General features: G+C 41.5%; 1 protein-coding gene across 2 annotated transcripts; it reads left to right on the top strand.

Annotated features, from left to right (window-relative positions):
* Positions 1 to 2,715: 2,715 nt before the first annotated feature.
* nr1h5 (nuclear receptor subfamily 1, group H, member 5) lies at positions 2,716 to 17,477 on the top strand. 2 transcript variants are annotated; one of them, XM_008413015.2, is made up of 10 exons: positions 2,716 to 3,893; positions 12,751 to 13,149; positions 13,230 to 13,370; positions 14,115 to 14,239; positions 14,337 to 14,435; positions 14,505 to 14,601; positions 15,631 to 15,747; positions 15,871 to 15,960; positions 16,033 to 16,146; positions 16,983 to 17,477. In XM_008413015.2, the coding sequence occupies exons 1-10, from the start codon at positions 3,797 to 3,799 to the stop codon at positions 17,186 to 17,188; spliced, it is 1,485 nt and encodes a 494-aa protein (XP_008411237.2). In that variant the 5' UTR covers positions 2,716 to 3,796; the 3' UTR covers positions 17,189 to 17,477. The 2 variants fall into 2 exon arrangements, with proteins under 2 accessions (XP_008411237.2, XP_008411235.2); XM_008413013.2 differs by having other exon boundaries at positions 14,337 to 14,601.
* The last annotated feature ends 73 nt before the right edge of the window (positions 17,478 to 17,550 follow it).

The following is a 17,550-nucleotide window of genomic DNA, read 5'->3' as shown; positions in this document are numbered from 1 at the left end:
GAAAACTGTGGCATGGATTTGTGTCCAGCTCCTCTGCGTGACCTTGACCTGCTCCTGACAGCCAAGCAGTTTTTCTTCATTAGCAGAATCACGCTGACCCTTCTGCTGCACCGTTCTCCCTCCTAACGCACGTTCCCTCCTCAGTGAAATCACACACCCTGAAAACGGCCCACCCAGCGAGGAGGTGATACTAAAACATAAAATATCAGGTCCATAGCGATGTGTGTGTGTTTGTGGTGAAACAGTGGCAGAAAGCTTGTCAGAGGGGGAGTCGGGGAGGATTGCAGGAAGAGTCAGCAGCAGGACACGTCCATCCATCACCAGCGATGAACAAGAGCCTGTTTATAAACAGTATATGCTGGGAATGTCTTAATGAGACGCTTCCAGTTCCTGCAAGAACTTTTTTTCACTCTTCCTGCCAGTAAGTTCAACCAAATGGGCCCCATACGGCACAACTTCAAACTCTTTATTCTGTTATTTACAATACCAGATTTGTTTATCACATTTTCCCTGTTGCACAAAAGACTTGTTTTTCTACTGTATGTCTAAGTGATATGAACATCTCATTTGAAAATGTTGGTTTACACTAAATGAGCTGAGGTGAGAAAATTCTCAGTGCTGTCAACATGCCAACGCCCCCCGAGAAAGGTGAAGGTTGGGCAAGACGAAAAGATGCTGAAACACAAACTGCTCATCAGAGAGAAACTCTAAAAGCAGCAAACAGAATTACTTTAGGATTCAGTGGACGGTATTGTTGGTTAAAGGCAACAGTGAGACAAAATAATACCAGATATTAATGAACATTTAAAAACAGTAGAAACACTCTTAGTATAATCTCCTTTTGTTTTGCCTCTGCCAGTTTAGTTTGCTAATACAGTGTCTATCAGAAGTTCACACGACACACATCACTGGGAACGCTGTAAGGGTTTTAATGGTCCGTTTAAATGGTTCTTTCCCCAGGGTGGTGTGAGAGCACAAACATCAACTTCAGTGTTTTTTATAAACAGGAATTGGGTGCAAAAGTTAAAATCCAGGCATTTACAGGAGTCCTCTGATGACTTGGGGTTGCTAATCAGCCATTTAGATTGCCTATCCCTTAGGACCGGCACTGGTCAAAAGCTAGGGAACGTTGTGGCATATATTACTGGTGCTCTTTATATATAAAGAGTATCTGTATCTGGTACTCTTACGTCCATCACTGGACTTGTCACAGATTTGTGGAAGGGAGGAAAATATGTGAATACAAAAGCTTTAAGAGATGTGGACATTCTTCCTGAAGCCCTCCCTCTCCTGCCCTGGTTCAGATGTGGGCCGTGGACTTTGCTCTCTTAATCCAGGGGCCACTTTAAAGTGAGAGCTGGCTCCTTTGAGTGCGTCAGTAAACAGAACAGGTCATTATCGAGCCGCAGCTACCGGCCAGCACACCGATAAAGACAGGCAGACAGACAGATACTGTGTCCAGGGCGGGATTTATGAAGTGCTGGATTTATCTCTCACAGCTTGAGTTATGAGGGACTAATGAGTTTGAAGGTTTGAACGCTCCAAAGGGTTTGTTTAGAAATTCTGTTGGGTTCGTCTTATCTTTTCACATCCTCTGTTTTTCGGAGCACATTTTTTAGAAGTCTTGATGCGATCATGTTCCTAATGTCCCAATTGTCCTTCCCCTTCCCCCTCCTCCTCCTCCTCCTCTTCTTCTTCTCTCTTTGACACTCCTTTCCCATGGGACGAGTCCTTGTACTTAGGCCTGCAGTCAGCAATGTGTCCAACTGCCTGACACCTCCAGAAGATCCATGGTGACATCTGCACTGTCAGATGTCGTCTCCATCATTTAGAGCCTCTCTCGGCCCCACTTGCCTGCTCTCTGTCCTCCGTATATCCGTCAGAGGTCGGAGACTATTAGGCGGATGCTTCATCACTGATGGACTTGTCGCAGATTCGTGGAATGAAATATGGTTCAACAATAACCCCCCCCTCTACTCTGTATTTATGCCAGATTCGGTTTTCATGCTACACTCCACTCTAAGGTGATAAAGAAAGAGTTTGCAGATCAACCGAGTCCTACTAAACACAGTCATTTTGACAGTTTTTCTGTTTTTGTGACTGCTCTGCAGCTCAATGCTGGACATTTCTGCACCAAATTTTACATTTGGTGAAACCATACAGAGTCGTTTTTAACTTCAGATGTTGTTAATTCAGTAGCTTGCTACCAAAAGGATACTCGGTTCATTGTGTTTGTGATGGGAAGTAGGAATAATTTCCATGTCAGAAAAATGGAACAGATTTGCCCATGAAGTTCCTCTGAACTCCCCAACCTCGAGTTTGGCTCCCACACAGTTGATCATTTCTATGCTGATAACATTCAGATCTATTGTTCTTTTATCTAAAATTACCCTCCTTGATAAACTGCCAGTCGCATCACGCAGTGGTTCAATCACCCTTTTTTTTTCTAAGACAGAAACACTCTTCCACTCCTCATCTCCCCTGTGAACCAATCAACAGAAATCAAACTATTTCTTGGTGGTTTGGCCTCTGTCAAACCTCAGCTCAGAAGTCGTGGCATCATCAAGATTGATCCTGAAGTCACGATTCTGAAAAGTGAAAGTTGAAGGTCCCTGACTAACCCTGAGTTTCCGTATCCAGTCAGTAATCGTTTTCTTTCCAGTAACAAATAATCTCACACGTTACTTCAAACCCAGTAATAGGATTAAAGTTAGCCTGGTGAAAAACAAATATACTAAGTACGTTAAATTTTAGCATACTTTAAGTCAGACTAATGAGTACACTTCAAGTTCGCTCAGGATTATAAGAGAAATCTCTTCTAAGTAAAGACGGCGTGTACCAAACAGAAACATTCCTGCTTCCCTTCTCACTGGGACCGATCTCAGCGGTACCAGAGAAAAGCTTTCAGCTTCAGAAAGAATGATTGCCTCTCCCTCTCACCTCCTGCCGGCTCCCACATCGAGTCAGTGAGAGGGGATGATAGCAGGCCGGGAGGACACCATCAATCCACCGTAAACACGCTGCACGTCTTAGGGGCCCCGCGCTCAAGGGCCTACATGCCCCGGGTCGGGGTCGCTCCTCTGTCTTCCTCCAGCAGGACAGGCCTCAACACCCTGTTGCTTTGGCTGAACCGTCTTGCTCGGGAAGTTGGAGGTCCCGGAGACCCTTCAGTATTAACTGCTGTCTAATATTAACTGCAGCGCAAACAAATCAGCAGTAAACAAAAGGAAAGAGTAAACAAACTCCCAGGGCCTGGGATGGGGATGGACAAACTTTTAACGATTCTGTTCATCTGGTTTGTAAAACACTAAAAAACAGCATTTAGGCTCGTAAAAAAAAAAAAAAAGAAGATATATTTACTTTCTTCTGCTCTGGGAAACAAACAACTTCGCATTCGCACATTGTGACGTGCAGTGAGTGTTGAATATCTCGGAGGTCTCATGTGATTTATCAAGTCGCAGTCAGGTCCAGCTGTTTGGACAGCGGTTCCAGCCCCGTCCTTCCTGGGTGTCCCCACTTTCCCTTTTGTCTACCCCTGAGGGACGCTCAGGCCCTCCTCCAGCACTTCATCACCACTGACGAGGAGCCTCAGCTGCACTTTTCCTCTCTGTGTGCGTGTGTTTTTTAAGTATATATCAGTCGTGGAGACCTGAACACATCGTGGGGATTAAGGAATGTCTCCTCACCATCCAGATCCGTCACGTTCTGTGTGAATTCTCAGACTGCTTTTGTGTTTTCTTGGGGCGAGAAAATAGACTTGAAGGTCACAGACTGGAGAGAGGATTTCTGAGTCCAGATGAGAGAGTGGACAGAGTCTGAGATGAGCTTTTCAGCAGGGGGGTATCTCTCCACCTCGGAGGGTTACTGCTCCGCTGAGCCGCTCCAGTACTACGGTGAGTCCTCCATTACCCTCCACGCTCATTCTTAACAGCATGAACACGGAGTTTTGGCTTTTCCATCTTTTATATTTTTAGGTGCATCTATGGAAAGTCTATCAAAGAATCTTATAGTGTCAAAAACTTAACGTTAAAAAGCACAATTTAGGTATTTTTTCAGTATTTGCACCTCTAGATTACACGCAAAATAAATGTTACATTATTTTACTATAGACAATTTATTCTGTAAACCGCAGCTGTTGTACCGCAATACAGTGGCGAAGCAATGAATCAATTAATCGCAAAATTAATTAAAATAAACTAGATAGTTGCCTTTCTAATGATTCATATTTTTTGAAGGGCAGTTTTGTAATGTTCAATTTTATTTACGGTTTTAGTTGAGCATGTTTTTTTTTTTTGGAGTTTCTCTGTTTTCTTTGTTGGTTTTGGTTGTCTTTGTTTTAATTTGGAGATTTGAAATGTGTTCCAGCGTGAAGTGTTCTTTACGAAATGAAAGTTTACTGCTCTTTGAGACAGCAAACTTGTATTATTATGCCCTTGTCAATATCTTACCTGAAGTATTAACAATATTGATCATAATGTTGTTTCAAAACAGCGATATTGTGATTTATCGCAATAATCACTGGAACAATATATTGTCCAGCAAAATGTGTTATTGTGGTAGGGCTAAATAGGACCTAAATGGCTCAACTGCTACACAAAAATGTTAAAACACTTCATATTGTTGCCTATTAACTTGTCTGACCTAATTTATAAAGGCAGTATTTAAGCTGTTCTTTGGCTAATGGGACTTTGCAGGACGTAGCTCTGTAGAGGTGACTCCCAGTTCGTCTGCCTACCTGCATAATTACCTAATTCATATTTTAACTTTTAACTTTAACTAATTAACATAAGCTAAAGGCATAATTACCTTTAACTTGTGTTAATTATAACAATTAACATAATTACCATAATAACAAGAAAAAACTGTTTTGGAATTCTGAATTGATATTACGACAGAAAAACAAACAAAGTAAGACACAACACTGATTGCATAACAGATAAAAGTGACTTAGGCATAAATTGAATTGACTTAGGCAGTTCTGCTCTTCCATATAAACACAACTGTGACCAAACCAACGTCATAATCAACTTCTGTTACTGTCCTCCATATTGTGGTGTATTTTCTCTCTGTGCTATTAAAATTGGCAGTTATCAGAGGTTTTAAAGGGATTTCAAGTATTTAAAGATTTCAGCGACTTGTGAGTGCTTCTGGTCCTGAATGCCTGCAGGTAATGCTATCACCTGCTGTCTGCTAAGTCCATACAGTGAGAAAACACCTTTGGTTTTTGTTCTTCGATGTCAGTTTAGAGTCAGTGTCCTACTGGAGAATAAACAACTTTTCCAATCTTCCTCCCAGTATTTTCCTTTCTTAGCTCCATCTGCCTTCCCAGCAGTTCTCATCACTGTGCAGCCACCACCATGTAACACAATGTGGATGGTCTAAAGTTTCCGTCTGAGCTGTGGATCAGCGCTACAGTCCACCTCCATCTTCTCCACGGTCTGCAGAGCACAGCTATCCCTGCTCGTATTTCTTTTTATCACCCTAATCACCTAAATTTTGGCTGAAGAAACTCAAAAAAACAAAAAAAAAACTTGGACCTGTTTTTAGGCCATGTTTTTTTTTTTTTTTTAAGTATTGTTGGTTCCTAAAAATGCAACTTACATCGTTGCTTCCTGACTTCATTGTCTTGAAATCAACTTACCATGTTTGTTTGGTTTTAATTTACCTGTATAATTCAATTAATTTAAAAATTACTTTATTATCCCAAAGGGGAATTAAATATTGTAATTCACGTTTTGTTAAAAATGTGTTGTAGATGCTCATGGCTGTTGACACAGATGTTCTCCTGCAGCAATCTGTGTTACTGCAGCTCTGCAGAAGCCTCTGACTGAAGATACTCTGTTGTTTTATAACAGCCTGATAAGGAGGATGCTCATGGTTGTCCATAACGTTCTTTATTTGATGAAAAATTGTTTGTTTGCACAGTAATTTCCAGAGGGTCCAGAGAATCCGGCTTGTCTGCCAATCTTTGCCCCTTACGATCAGTGGAAGAGATGAACTTCCTCCCTCTCCCCTCATTTTTGGTCCTTCTTCAGGTCCATAGTTCTTCTTTTTTGTGGGTCTAGTTGAGGTATTATTTGAGCTTTTGTGATGTTAGTCAGCTACACAAAGCTTTAAAACACTTTGTTAACATTGCTATTATTTTAAGTGTAAAGAAATTGTTTGGACTAGAAATGAAAAAATATTCTTGGTAAAATTTTGTTATCATTGGCCAACTCTTACAGTACAGTATACTTCATCAGACCTTGTAGCAGAAATGTGATTAAAAGTTCAAACACACAGTTCCTCTTTAATTGACTGAAATTACATTTACTGTCTACAGAGTAGAAGAAATGTGAACTAGCTTACCAAATGACTCAAAGAGAAGAGCTGATGCTTCTGTGGTCAGCAGAGTTCTGTTTCTCACACAGGGCTCTGCTGACACTACATGTATCTTTGTCTGCATAAGTCAAAAAGATTACTTAAGCAAATAGTGATCTGGACTCTAACAAGAGTTCTGATTGGCTGAGGACATTGGTGATAAGACAGGATGATGCAGCAGTGGTAGGAGAGTAAGTTAGGCGGAGATCTCAGTTTGACTAAGGTAGTTATTCTATTAGGCTAAAGAATTGTTACAGTAATTACACCTGTCTTGATTTTACTAAGGCTATTCATCGTCTGAGTCATTTTGGTGAACTTTGAATCTATTTGAATGAGTCAAGTTTATTTGTATCTTTGCACATTTCAGCAACAAGGCAGATTAAAGTGTTTTACATCATAAAACCGTCATATAGTCACTAATCAAATAAGTAATAAACATCGTATTTTGTCAAATGTCATCATCAAAATCATAAAGCAAATATACATCAAATATGTGAGCAAAGTTCCAGTTATTATTAATCAAAGGCGACACTAAACTGCAGGCCTAACAGACTGATGACCTCTTTTGACCCTCGAGCAAATAAACTGTTCAACTGGGGCGCAGAGGAGGGCTAACAAGAATACCTGCCTGCTTTATCCTCTGCTTTCTTTCTTTGTTTGTTTATTTCTTCCTTTCTCTCTTCCTTTCTCTCTTCCTTCCTCTCTTCCTTTCTCTCTTTCTTTCTCTCTTTCTTTCTTTCTTTTTTTCCTTCCTTCCTTCCTTCCTTCCTTTCTCTCTTTCTTTCTTTCTTTTTTCCTTCCTTCCTTCCTTCCTTCCTTCCTTCCTTCCTTCCTTCCTTCCTTCCTTCCTTCCTTCCTTCCTTCCTTCCTTCCTTCCTTCCTTCCTTCCTTCCTTCCTTCCTTCCTTCCTTCGCCATTTTCTGGAGATTTGTTCCAGATTTGTGGTGCATAGAGAATCGTTTTCTGTTATCCTTCATATCTTTCTGGTTTTGGTTTTCATTTTTAAGCATTAAAGATCACTTAGATTTATTGTTATTTTCAGTCAACCATGAAATCTGTTCCTGATAGGAAACAGAATATGCTCAATAAATGATAAAACAATATGAAACGAATATTCTAAAGTAAAATAATTAATTATTTTAACTTGATGTTGTAAGTAAAAGTAATAGAGAAATGTGAGCTCTTTAACTAGGTGAGGGCAGTTTTTTTTTTAATGAAATAAATAATCACAGCATTAAGTTAAAACTCACATTTCAAGATTAATGGACTTAAAAAACAATGTTTAGACAGCTTATCTCTTGTTGTTAAATTCATGAACTTTAATTTCTGAATTCTAACCAGTAAATTTTTTATTGACTTAAATTACATTTTCAAGGCAGCAGGTGGACTTTCATTTTCAAGTTAAACCACCTTCAAACGTTTTACAGTGAAGAAACATGTTGACAAAATTGTGCTTAACTGAATACAGAATTTCTTTTGCTGACTTTTGAAAATGAGTGATTTTTAAAATAAAATATACTGATGAACTGAAATAAAGTAGAGAGTAGCAGCATTAATATCTCAGTGACTTTCAATCCCGTTTTAACATCTTAAACCACCTAACAGAGTTTATGGGCCAACCTTCGTGAAGACACAACTTGATCTAAAATCAAGTTATAAAGTCTTATGAGAAGTGAGGTTGAACACTGTAAAAGGACATTATTATCTATTTTCCAGGCATAGGGTGACCTTTTGTAGCACAATCAGTTAACTACGTTACCTTCAGTTGCTATATATCAAATATGACTTAGAAGAAATTTGATGGCTTAAAACTGGGCCTCTGTTCTTTAGAAACTCATCCCTTTCTGAAACGCCACCATCAGGAAGTCACATCACAATAAACCCTCCTGTATTAACTCTTTAACAATGTTTTACTGGCGTTGCACTGAGAAGTCCCACAATGAGCTCAGCAGAAGCTCAGTCCCTCCAGGTGTTTGCTAATTGCTGCTGGCTGGTCTTGAGGAGGTGAACGGAGGAGTCGCTGAGGCCGAAGCCTGGAAGCTGCAGCTCAGATGAGGACCCACCCCTCTAAGGCTAGGTCCACACAGGTGTTTTGCACAGTTGGATGGTTGCCATGGGAGATTAAAAGGATTTCTCAAACATGCATGAAAGAATCAAAGCAACACTCTATTTAGTTTTTGTTGAGGGAATAACGGTATAGCGAGATGTAAAGCTCAGAAAAGTAGATTTTGTGTAATACTTTCTCTGATGCACAGCAGAAAATGATGGGCTGGCAGAACACCTGTTCACTTCTGATGTAGCATATTTATTTAGTATAAACTGTGAACAGAAACGGTTATAGTAGCTGCTCCTAATATCTGCTGTAAGCTGTTTTCTCAGCAATGGCGGACTAATCCGCCATTGCTCAGCACCACATGCAACCGCTTTTGCATATGGCGCTGAGCGCCCTCTGATGGCAAAATCCATACATTGTTAGATATAACAGATTCTAACGGTAGTTTCTAAATAAGTAACCGTTAACATAGAAAATTAAATGGGGGGGTTCAATTTTCATGCCTTGTTCTCTTCCATAGTGCCACGTCTCTTCAAAGTAAGCTCCAGCTTTAACATAAGCTTATAAATAGGCCTTACCAAAATGTCAAAGGTTAACAGGAAGGGTCAGTAATGTATTATTTCAGAACAAATCACAAGTGACTGCCTGCTTTATGCAGCACAGCCTCCTATCCTCTCTCTGTGACAGCTGACGAATGAGAGCTGAGCTTTTATTTATCGCCTTCGAGAACCCAGAGACATGAGACAGTGAAAAAAAAAAAAATTGCAGCGTTGAGGTGGTTCAGCCGGACTGCATCATGGGATCTATTAATACTGATGAGTATCATTAAGAGCCGGAGAGGGGTGAGCCGTGGGGGGTTGTTTAGCTCCTCGGCGTGCGTGGGATGGAAGGGGAGGCTGAGGAGTGTTTAGACAGCGTTCAGATGGTTTACAAACAGTACGAAGCACAGCCTCTGTCACACTGAGCAAGCAAGGACCCCCCACACCTCCTCCTCGCCCCCAACCCGCCGCCAGCGTCGTCTGATGAAGACAGGAAACATCTGGACGCAAAGGGAAGGAGAGGATGATAACGACAGAGCATAACGAGGGTGAAGGAGGGCTGATCTGACCGGTCTCTTAAAATCTGAGACACAGCAGACTTTTGCAAAGATGGGTATTTGAATCATTAACATTTCAGTATGTCAAATAAATCAGTGTTAACGGCTCATAGACGTTAACACTGTCTATGATTCAGCTGCATTTATACACACCCCTGGTAAACGAAGTCTCCTTTTATTGAAGCAGCATCGTCTCATTGAGCCGTTTGGAAAACTCCAGCTGTTGATCTCAGTGTTTTTAATTAGGAAGGAAGAAAGTCTCTGTTTCACACTAGACTGGTGTTTGTTGCCAAAAGCTCAATCTCATCTGATCAAATCAAACAATTCAGAGCCTGGAAGTATGAAGCATAATAGGGTTGTTGTTTTTTACTGCTCCTTTATTCCAATCTAAGATGGTCCTAACATGCTGTGGTACGGAATAGTTTAATATTCAACATGTTTTCGTTTTTAATGGTAGGATGATAAATACTTGCCCTATCATTCCTTTTAAGCTAAGCTAATTGTTCAGTCAAATTAACCTCATTATCACAACAAAGCGCCACACAGAAGGTCCAACACATCAACAGAGATTTCAAATTAACTTGGGAGCTAATTTTTCTAACCAACCAAACAACTAACTAACTAACTAACTAACTAACTAACTAACTAACTAACTAACTAACTAACTAACTAACTTTGAAGCTAAAGAAATTAAAGGAATGCTACAAAATACAAAAGACTTGCAGAAAGCTTGAAGAAATTTTGACCAAAACTTTAAAATTCATGTAACTAAAGCTAGCATCTTGGAAGGGCCTATGAATAAATTACTGCTTCAACTGTATTTTTCTTTTCATAAAGATGGTCTCACATTTTCCTCAAACACCCTCTGTTAAGGTGGAATGATGGGAATGATGCCAAAACATGACTTAGCTGGTCTGCTGTTCCTGAAAGGCTAAACCATAGTTAGCTTAGCCTTGAAAGGCAAACAACTTCCATCCATCCTCTATACACCCTTGTCACTGGTGGGGTCAGAAGGGCTGCTGGTGCCTATCTCCAGCTAACGTTCCGGATGAGAGGCGGGGTCACCCTGGACAGGTTGCCAGTCTGTCACAACACAGAGACAGACAGGACAAACAACCATGCACTCACACCTAGGGACAATTTAGAGAAACCAATTAACCTGACGGTCATGTTTTTGGACTGTTGAGGAAACCGGAGTACCCAGAGAGAACCCACCATGCACAGGGAGAACATGCAAACTCCATATAGGAAGACCCCAGGCTGGGTATCAAACCCAGAACCTCCTTGCTGCAAGGCAACAGCTCTACCAACTGTGCCACTGTGCAGCCCAGGCAAACAACTTAGTAAAACAATTTAGTTTTACACTAATCTGTCCTGAAACATTCTTCAGAAAGTAACTGTGTTCTTTGTGGCCTTTCTGCTTGTGTAGACTTATTTTACTATCTTGTAAAGAAGTCTTTACAAGACCCCAGGTGTCTTCACAAGACTTCCTTCAGTAAATATTTAATGTTCATATTAGAAAAGCATCCAGGCTATCACAGGCTGTCCTACTTGTTACACCTGACACATTTCTGCACATTCTGGCAGCTTAAATAGCCTCCGATCGTCTCATGGATCCTGTCGCTTGTTTACGTCTGAGTCTCCATCCTCAGCAGAGCCTCCTGACAGTGTGGCCGCTGGGTGGGCTCTCTGTTTAATCAGCGTGTAACGACTAACTGCTCCCACAGCGACCTCATTTGTCCAGATGTACTTTCAAGCGCTGCCAGTGGCCCCACATGTTCTCTCATCAGAGAACATCTCGAAGCCCCTGAACAATCCTACATGGCACGCAGAGATCTCAGCTGCATCCTGTTTAGGCAGTCTGAACGAGTTCACGAGGTCTCACTCTGGGCTTTTTATTGAGTCCCACTAGAGCAATCAATACGGTGAAGTCACTCGGGGTCGCGTAGAGCCGCAGCGCTATGACGTTCTTGGCTTTCGACCCGTGTCATCTTGAAACGTTCAGTCCGATTTCGGTCATGCTTGTGGCATCTGGTTCACTCGATTGTTATGCTGTTCACCCCTCTGGAGAGTTTAGATGATATCATTGTAGGACAAAGGAAGCATGAAGACAGACTTATCTGAAATCAACACTATTCTGTTATAACATCGTGTTATAACGGTATTCCCTCATCGAAAACACACCTGGAGTGTTGCTTTGATTCTTTCATGCATGTTTGAGAAATCCTTTAATCTCCACGGCAACCATTTAGCTGTGCGAAGCGACTGGGTGGACCAAGCCCCGCCCTAGAGGATGAAGCTCCTCCTCTGAGCTTCCGCCTCAAAGAGCAGCCTCTCCCACGACTCCCCCGTTCAGCTCCTTCAGACTAGCCAGCAGAAATTAGCAGACACCGAGACTGGATCTGCACATCAACTGACCTAATTATACCACATACTTCTCAGTGCAGTGCTGGTAAAAACTTTACTAAAGGGTTAATGGAGGAGCCATGTTGTGATGACTTCCTGAAGGCGGAGTTTCAGAAAGAGTAGGAGGTTTTTTTTGTTTGTTTTAAAGAGACAGAAGCCCAATTTTAAGGTGTTCAATTACAGAGTCAAATTTCTTTTAAGTCATATTTGATGTAAGCAGCATTTTTATAACACAGTTACTCGACTATAAAAACGACATTATGTGCCTAGAAAACACATAACACTGCCCCTTTAATCTCATTTTCCAACATCAAGTTAATGACACATTTAAGCATATTTCTGCATGTATTCAATGTGTTCATTTCTAATCCCATATTAATGCATACATAGTTTGATTAACAAATCATTTCTAAACAAAAACACCAATGCCAATTTTTTTCTTCTTTTGTGTTTTTAGTTTTAATTGTTGTGTTTTTTCTGTTTTGTATATTTTTGATGTTGTGTTTTCTTCAATGCCGTGTAGTAATTATTTTTTCCATGTGATTTTTGTCAAATATTTAATTTATTTTTATCTACTTGTTCTTACAGCTTCTGTAGCCAGACTCTGACATGTTAAACACATTTTCTGGGATCTGACACCTTGATAACTGGTTACACTCTTATTGTGATTAAATATCTTGCTTTTCTTTATGAACTGTGATGTGAGAGAGCATCAGAGCGTCTTTATGTTTTAATCAAACTTGTGGTTTTTAAAAAAATATTATTATCATTTTCTCTATTGAGTAAATTGAAATTCTTGTCTCCAGAATTTCCTAACCATCCTCTCTCCCTCCAGACATCCTGGCCGACCCTGTGGGCTGTCCTCTGCAGGACCCGGACCTCCAGCTGCTCCCTTACAGCCAACAGCAGTATTTTCCTGCCAACCTGCCTTTCCCTTTCTACAGCTCCCCTCCTTCTTCCACCTCCTCACCTTCATCTCTGGCGTCATCCTCTCAGCTCTGCCATCCTCCGTACCAGTACAGCTCTCACAGCCTGGAGGGCCCCTGCGATCAGGGCCCGGAGCCCATGTCTTTGGGGCTGAATCAGGGGCTGGCACACACAGGGCTGCCTCTTGTGCGCAGGTCTCGGATGGGGTCGGGAGGAAAGGGTAAAGGTCAGGATGAGTTATGCGTGGTGTGTGGGGATAAAGCGTCGGGGTACCACTACAACGCTCTCACCTGCGAAGGGTGCAAAGGTACTCACTCTGAGCGCTGGCTTTAAATCTGTCCATGCTTTCAAAGCTAAAGCTGGTCTGGGTTTTTACTTTATCTGCAGGTTTCTTCAGGCGCAGTGTGACCAAAAAGGCCGTGTATCACTGTAAGAGTGGCGGCGGCTGTGAGATGGACATGTACATGAGGAGGAAGTGCCAAGACTGCCGGCTGAGGAAGTGCCGCGCTGTGGGAATGCTGGCAGAGTGTGAGGAAACTAATTCAACAGCTCGACATGATGGAGCGACATAAACTACTGATACTGATCCTGTAGTCAGGTTTATTTGTAAAGCACATTTCAGCAACCCGACAGTTCAAAGGGCAAGACCATTTTTAGCCGTGATTTAAAGGCACTCAATGTTTCAGCTACTTTACAGTTTTCTGGAAGTTTGTTCTAGATTTGTGGTGAATAGAGGCTGAAAGCTGCTTCTCCATGTTTGGTTCTGGTTCTGAGGATACATAGCAGAACCAGAACCAGATGACCTGAGAGGTCTGGAAGGTTGATACAACAGCAGCAGATCTTTATTTTGGTGCTAACCATTCAGTAATTGATAAACTAATAATAGCATTTTAAAGTCTATTCTCTGAGCTGCAGGAAGCCAGTGGAAGGACTTCCTATCTTCCTGGTTTTAGTCAGAAGTGTTCTGGATCACCCTGAAGCGTTCTGATTAATTTTTTAGGCAAGACACTGTTGCAGTAATCAATGCAACTATAGATAAACACATGTTACAGCAAGATACAGTTTCTCTGTATCTTGCTTGGACATTAATCCCTTAAACCTGGAAATGTTCTTCAGGTAATAAAAGGCCGACTTTGTAACTGTCTTTACGTGGCTCTGAAGGTTCAGTGCATTGATAGCTTTCTTGACAGCCTCAGCGCACAGTAACACAAATGATCTAAACGTCTCCGTGTTTGGACTACGTGTTTATATTGTCGTCGTTTTTCCTTCAAGGCCTTCTGACGGAAGTTCAGTGCCAATCCAAGCGACTGAGGAAAGGAGGTAGAACCAGGAGCCAAGAGGAGGAGGAGAGCGCAGACGGCCGGAGAGTCAGCTCCACCTGCCGGTTACCTGCGCAGGTACTGCGGCCTTATCCTGAGGCCGGTCCCTAGGCTCTGTGCCGCCGGGGACAGGCCCGGGTTTCTAAACCCCGTCATTTGTGTCCTCCCCATGCAGACTCAGCCGGCCACGTTGACCCGGGAACAGAAGCACATTGTGGACAGGATGGTGGAGGCCCATCAACAGTTCAGAGATCAGGACAGCAGCAGCTACATGGTGGGGACATGTGCAGACGTCACGTCCACCCGAGCAGGCGTCGTGATCATGCCCTTGTCATGTCAGCAGGTGTTTGAGTGGCAGTGCGCTCTGGAAGGAGACGGCCTGCTGGATGTTCCCTCCCCACAGCTGCAAAGACTGCTGCAGTTTGCCAGAACGGTGCCGGGTGAGTCGGACTCAGGCTTTTACTCGTTTAGAGGTGCAAATTTATGAATCTGCAGTGTTCAAATAAAAAGGAGGGAAGGAAAAGAAAGATAAGATTTGAAGTTTCACAGAGACATTGTGAAGGATAAATCAACGTATCTACTTATTTTAGCGCATTTTGAATTTGAAACTAAATGTCGTGAAACACGGCAAAAACGCAAAATCTTGACAAGTATTTTTGATCTAATTTCCAGTGTAAATATTTTAGTTCGCTTGAAACAAGACAAAACTAACTTAGAAGTAACTTTTCAGAAAGATATAGGAGCTTGTGTTAAGTCAGTAATTCATTAATAATGTGAAACAGTCTGCCAGGGGATCTAGCACTTTTTCCATCAATACTAAGGAATTACTGACTTAAAACAAGCTCCTGTATCTTTCTCAAAAGTTAACGCTTAATTAGTTTTGTCTTGTTTCAAGCAAACTAAAATATTTGAATTGGAAACGACAAGATCAAAAATCCTTGGTGAGATTTTGTGTTTTTGCCGTGAACAAAACTTCTTCTTCTTCTTCTGTTTTTAATAGCACACTGAAAATTAAACCAACTAATACACATACATTGAACAGGCACAAAATATATGAGGAGTATAATGGGGAAGGATGTTAAAAGGACAATAAGACAAAAAAAATGAATGCAAGGTCAAAATCACAGGAAGGGCAAGAGAAAAAAAAGTTTTCTTAATTCACTTTGATCCCTCGTTATTATACACTTAGTTTACAACAAATACTGAATTTCTTTCGTTTCTTAATAAATTATGTCATGCATAAATTAGTTGAAGAGATCATCCTCTCCATGTTGAAATGCTATTTATTTACTTTCATTGGAGCCCTGGTCAAGAACTTCACAGGGCTTTCAAATAAATTTATGTTTTATTGTCGTAACATAATCAGAGACGAAAATCTTGCAACAGGGGCGTCCAGAGTGCGGCCATTTGTGGCCCGTGAAACTGTGAGCTTGCATGTAAAATAAACCCAGTTCTGACCTCCGACCCAGGATTTGACCTCCTGGATTTCTCAGACCAGATGAGTCTTCTGTCTGTGTCTTCGCTGGAGGTCATGTTCCTGCTCTCTGCCCAGCAGTTCTCCACCAACCCAGCGAGCCCCACTCCAGGTAAAGAGAAAAAAAAAACCCCCCCACACACACACACACACACAAGACTGGAAAAGAAGAAGACGCGCTCAGAAACATGAAACACACAGATTCAGAATACCTACCTGTAACTCTTGTGATCAGTCTCACAGCTTTTCAGTGCTTCCGGTTATGGCTGGCACAGAAACCTGGACCTGAAGGAAAACCTGGACCTCAGGATGCCGGTCAGCTCAGGTCAGCTCACGGCAAACTCTTTAATCTCCACACGATAGGTTCAATAATAGGACCTACTTTCTGTTTGGACAGGATGCAGTGAGGATCTCCTCGGCTCGGTGCTGAACTTCCTGCACAGCATGGCAGTGCTGCGTGTGACAGAAGCTGAGTACACTCTGCTTACCGCCACGGCTCTGCTCTGCTCAGGTCAGAAATGTCCAGTTAGGAAAACTTTAGCTGCAATTGTTCTGGTTAACACAAAGACTCTGAATGGACCTCTCATTGTGTCAAATGGTCTCATTTAGTTTATGCAAATCACTGCAGCTCCGGCTGCATGTTTAGAGTTGTTTCCCAGTCTGTTTCATTTTAATGCCTTAATGACTTTTCTACAGATTCTTGCTCTTGAGCTGTGGACCTCTGCAGCTCCTCCAGAGTTATCGTAGACCTTTTGGCTGCTTCTCTGATTAGTGTTCCCTTCTTTTTATTTTCTGATAATGGATAGAAGATTGTTTTATAGCAACTCTAGAGCAGCTGTGTATCACACGTAGACTCTGTTGGTTAATTAGAAAACTTCCTGTAGGGAATTTGTAGCTTCTTCTTAACTACAAAGCAAACTGTCCCGATACATCAAACAGGCTGCGACTCGCAACGTTTTCCAGGCTTAAAACAGACAGGCACTCAGTTGCTTTTAAAATAGCATTAGTTGATTTTTTTCTTCTTTTTTTTATCTGTTTTTTTATGTGTTGCTGTTTTTGTGTTTTTTTTGTGTTTCGTTGCCCTTGTTCATGCAGCCAAAAATGCAGATGTTCTCATAAATAGGCAGCTTAAATCAACATGAAGTCATGTAAATGAAACCACATTTTTTAGATTTTAACTTGTGAAAAAAAAAAAAAAAAAAAAATCTTTTCACAGTTATGAGGCACTTTGCATTAGTCTGTCACTAACCAGCCTGAGTTTTGTATTTTTGACAAACTGTGAAAAAGGTCATGAATGCTTTGAACATATGATTTCTTTTTGGTTGTTTTTTTGTGCATCGTATGCAGATCGAGCGTCCCTGCAGGCCGTCAGTGGTGTGGAGAAAATGCAGGAGCTGATCCTGGACCTGCTGTCCAGGGAGTGTGGGGCCCAGACCGGAGCAACAGGTCGCAGAGGGCCGCAGCGTTTCGGCCGCCTGCTGGGCAGACTGACGGAGCTGCGCACCCTCCATCACAACTACCTCCTCCTGACAGGACAGCAGCATGCACACTGATGCAGACACTGTCTTCATGTGTGAAGACATAAAAAAGAACATCTCTGTCTTTTTGAGATCCGAGAGATGGACCAACAAATGACTTTTTTGGGGGGGTTTTCATCCGACTTGCCCTTTGGTCACATAGCTTCATTGGTTTTAGATTGTTGTAAACAATCTTTTTTTAATATGTGTTGAAAGCTGTTGCAATAAACTCCATCAGGACAGTTTGTTTTGTTGAACAGTTTTAAAATAAAGTGTTGCCTCTACATTTATAAAAGTTTATTAAATAAAAATTAAGAAAGAAAATGATGCAAATCACCAGTTTCTGCTGATATACTATTTCCTATATATTGGTGTACTGAAAACTTAAAATATTAGCT

This window comes from Poecilia reticulata, chromosome 7, assembly GCF_904066995.2.
Source record: "Poecilia reticulata chromosome 7, P_reticulata-male-v2, whole genome shotgun sequence".
Taxonomy (NCBI): Eukaryota; Metazoa; Chordata; class Actinopteri; order Cyprinodontiformes; family Poeciliidae; genus Poecilia; species Poecilia reticulata.
Note: the sequence above shows the minus strand (reverse complement) of the source record. Positions and strands in the feature narration are given on the sequence as shown.

Coding starts and splice junctions, on each gene's coding strand:
- nr1h5 (XM_008413013.2), top strand. CDS start 3,797: ATGAGAGAGTGGACAGAGTCTGAGATGAGCTTTTCAGCAGGGGGGTAT. Junction 14,240..14,336: donor CCTGCCGGTTACCTGCGCAG/GTACTGCGGCCT, acceptor CTCCCCATGCAG/ACTCAGCCGGCCACGTTGAC. Junction 15,748..15,870: donor CCCAGCGAGCCCCACTCCAG/GTAAAGAGAAAA, acceptor TCTTGTGATCAG/TCTCACAGCTTTTCAGTGCT.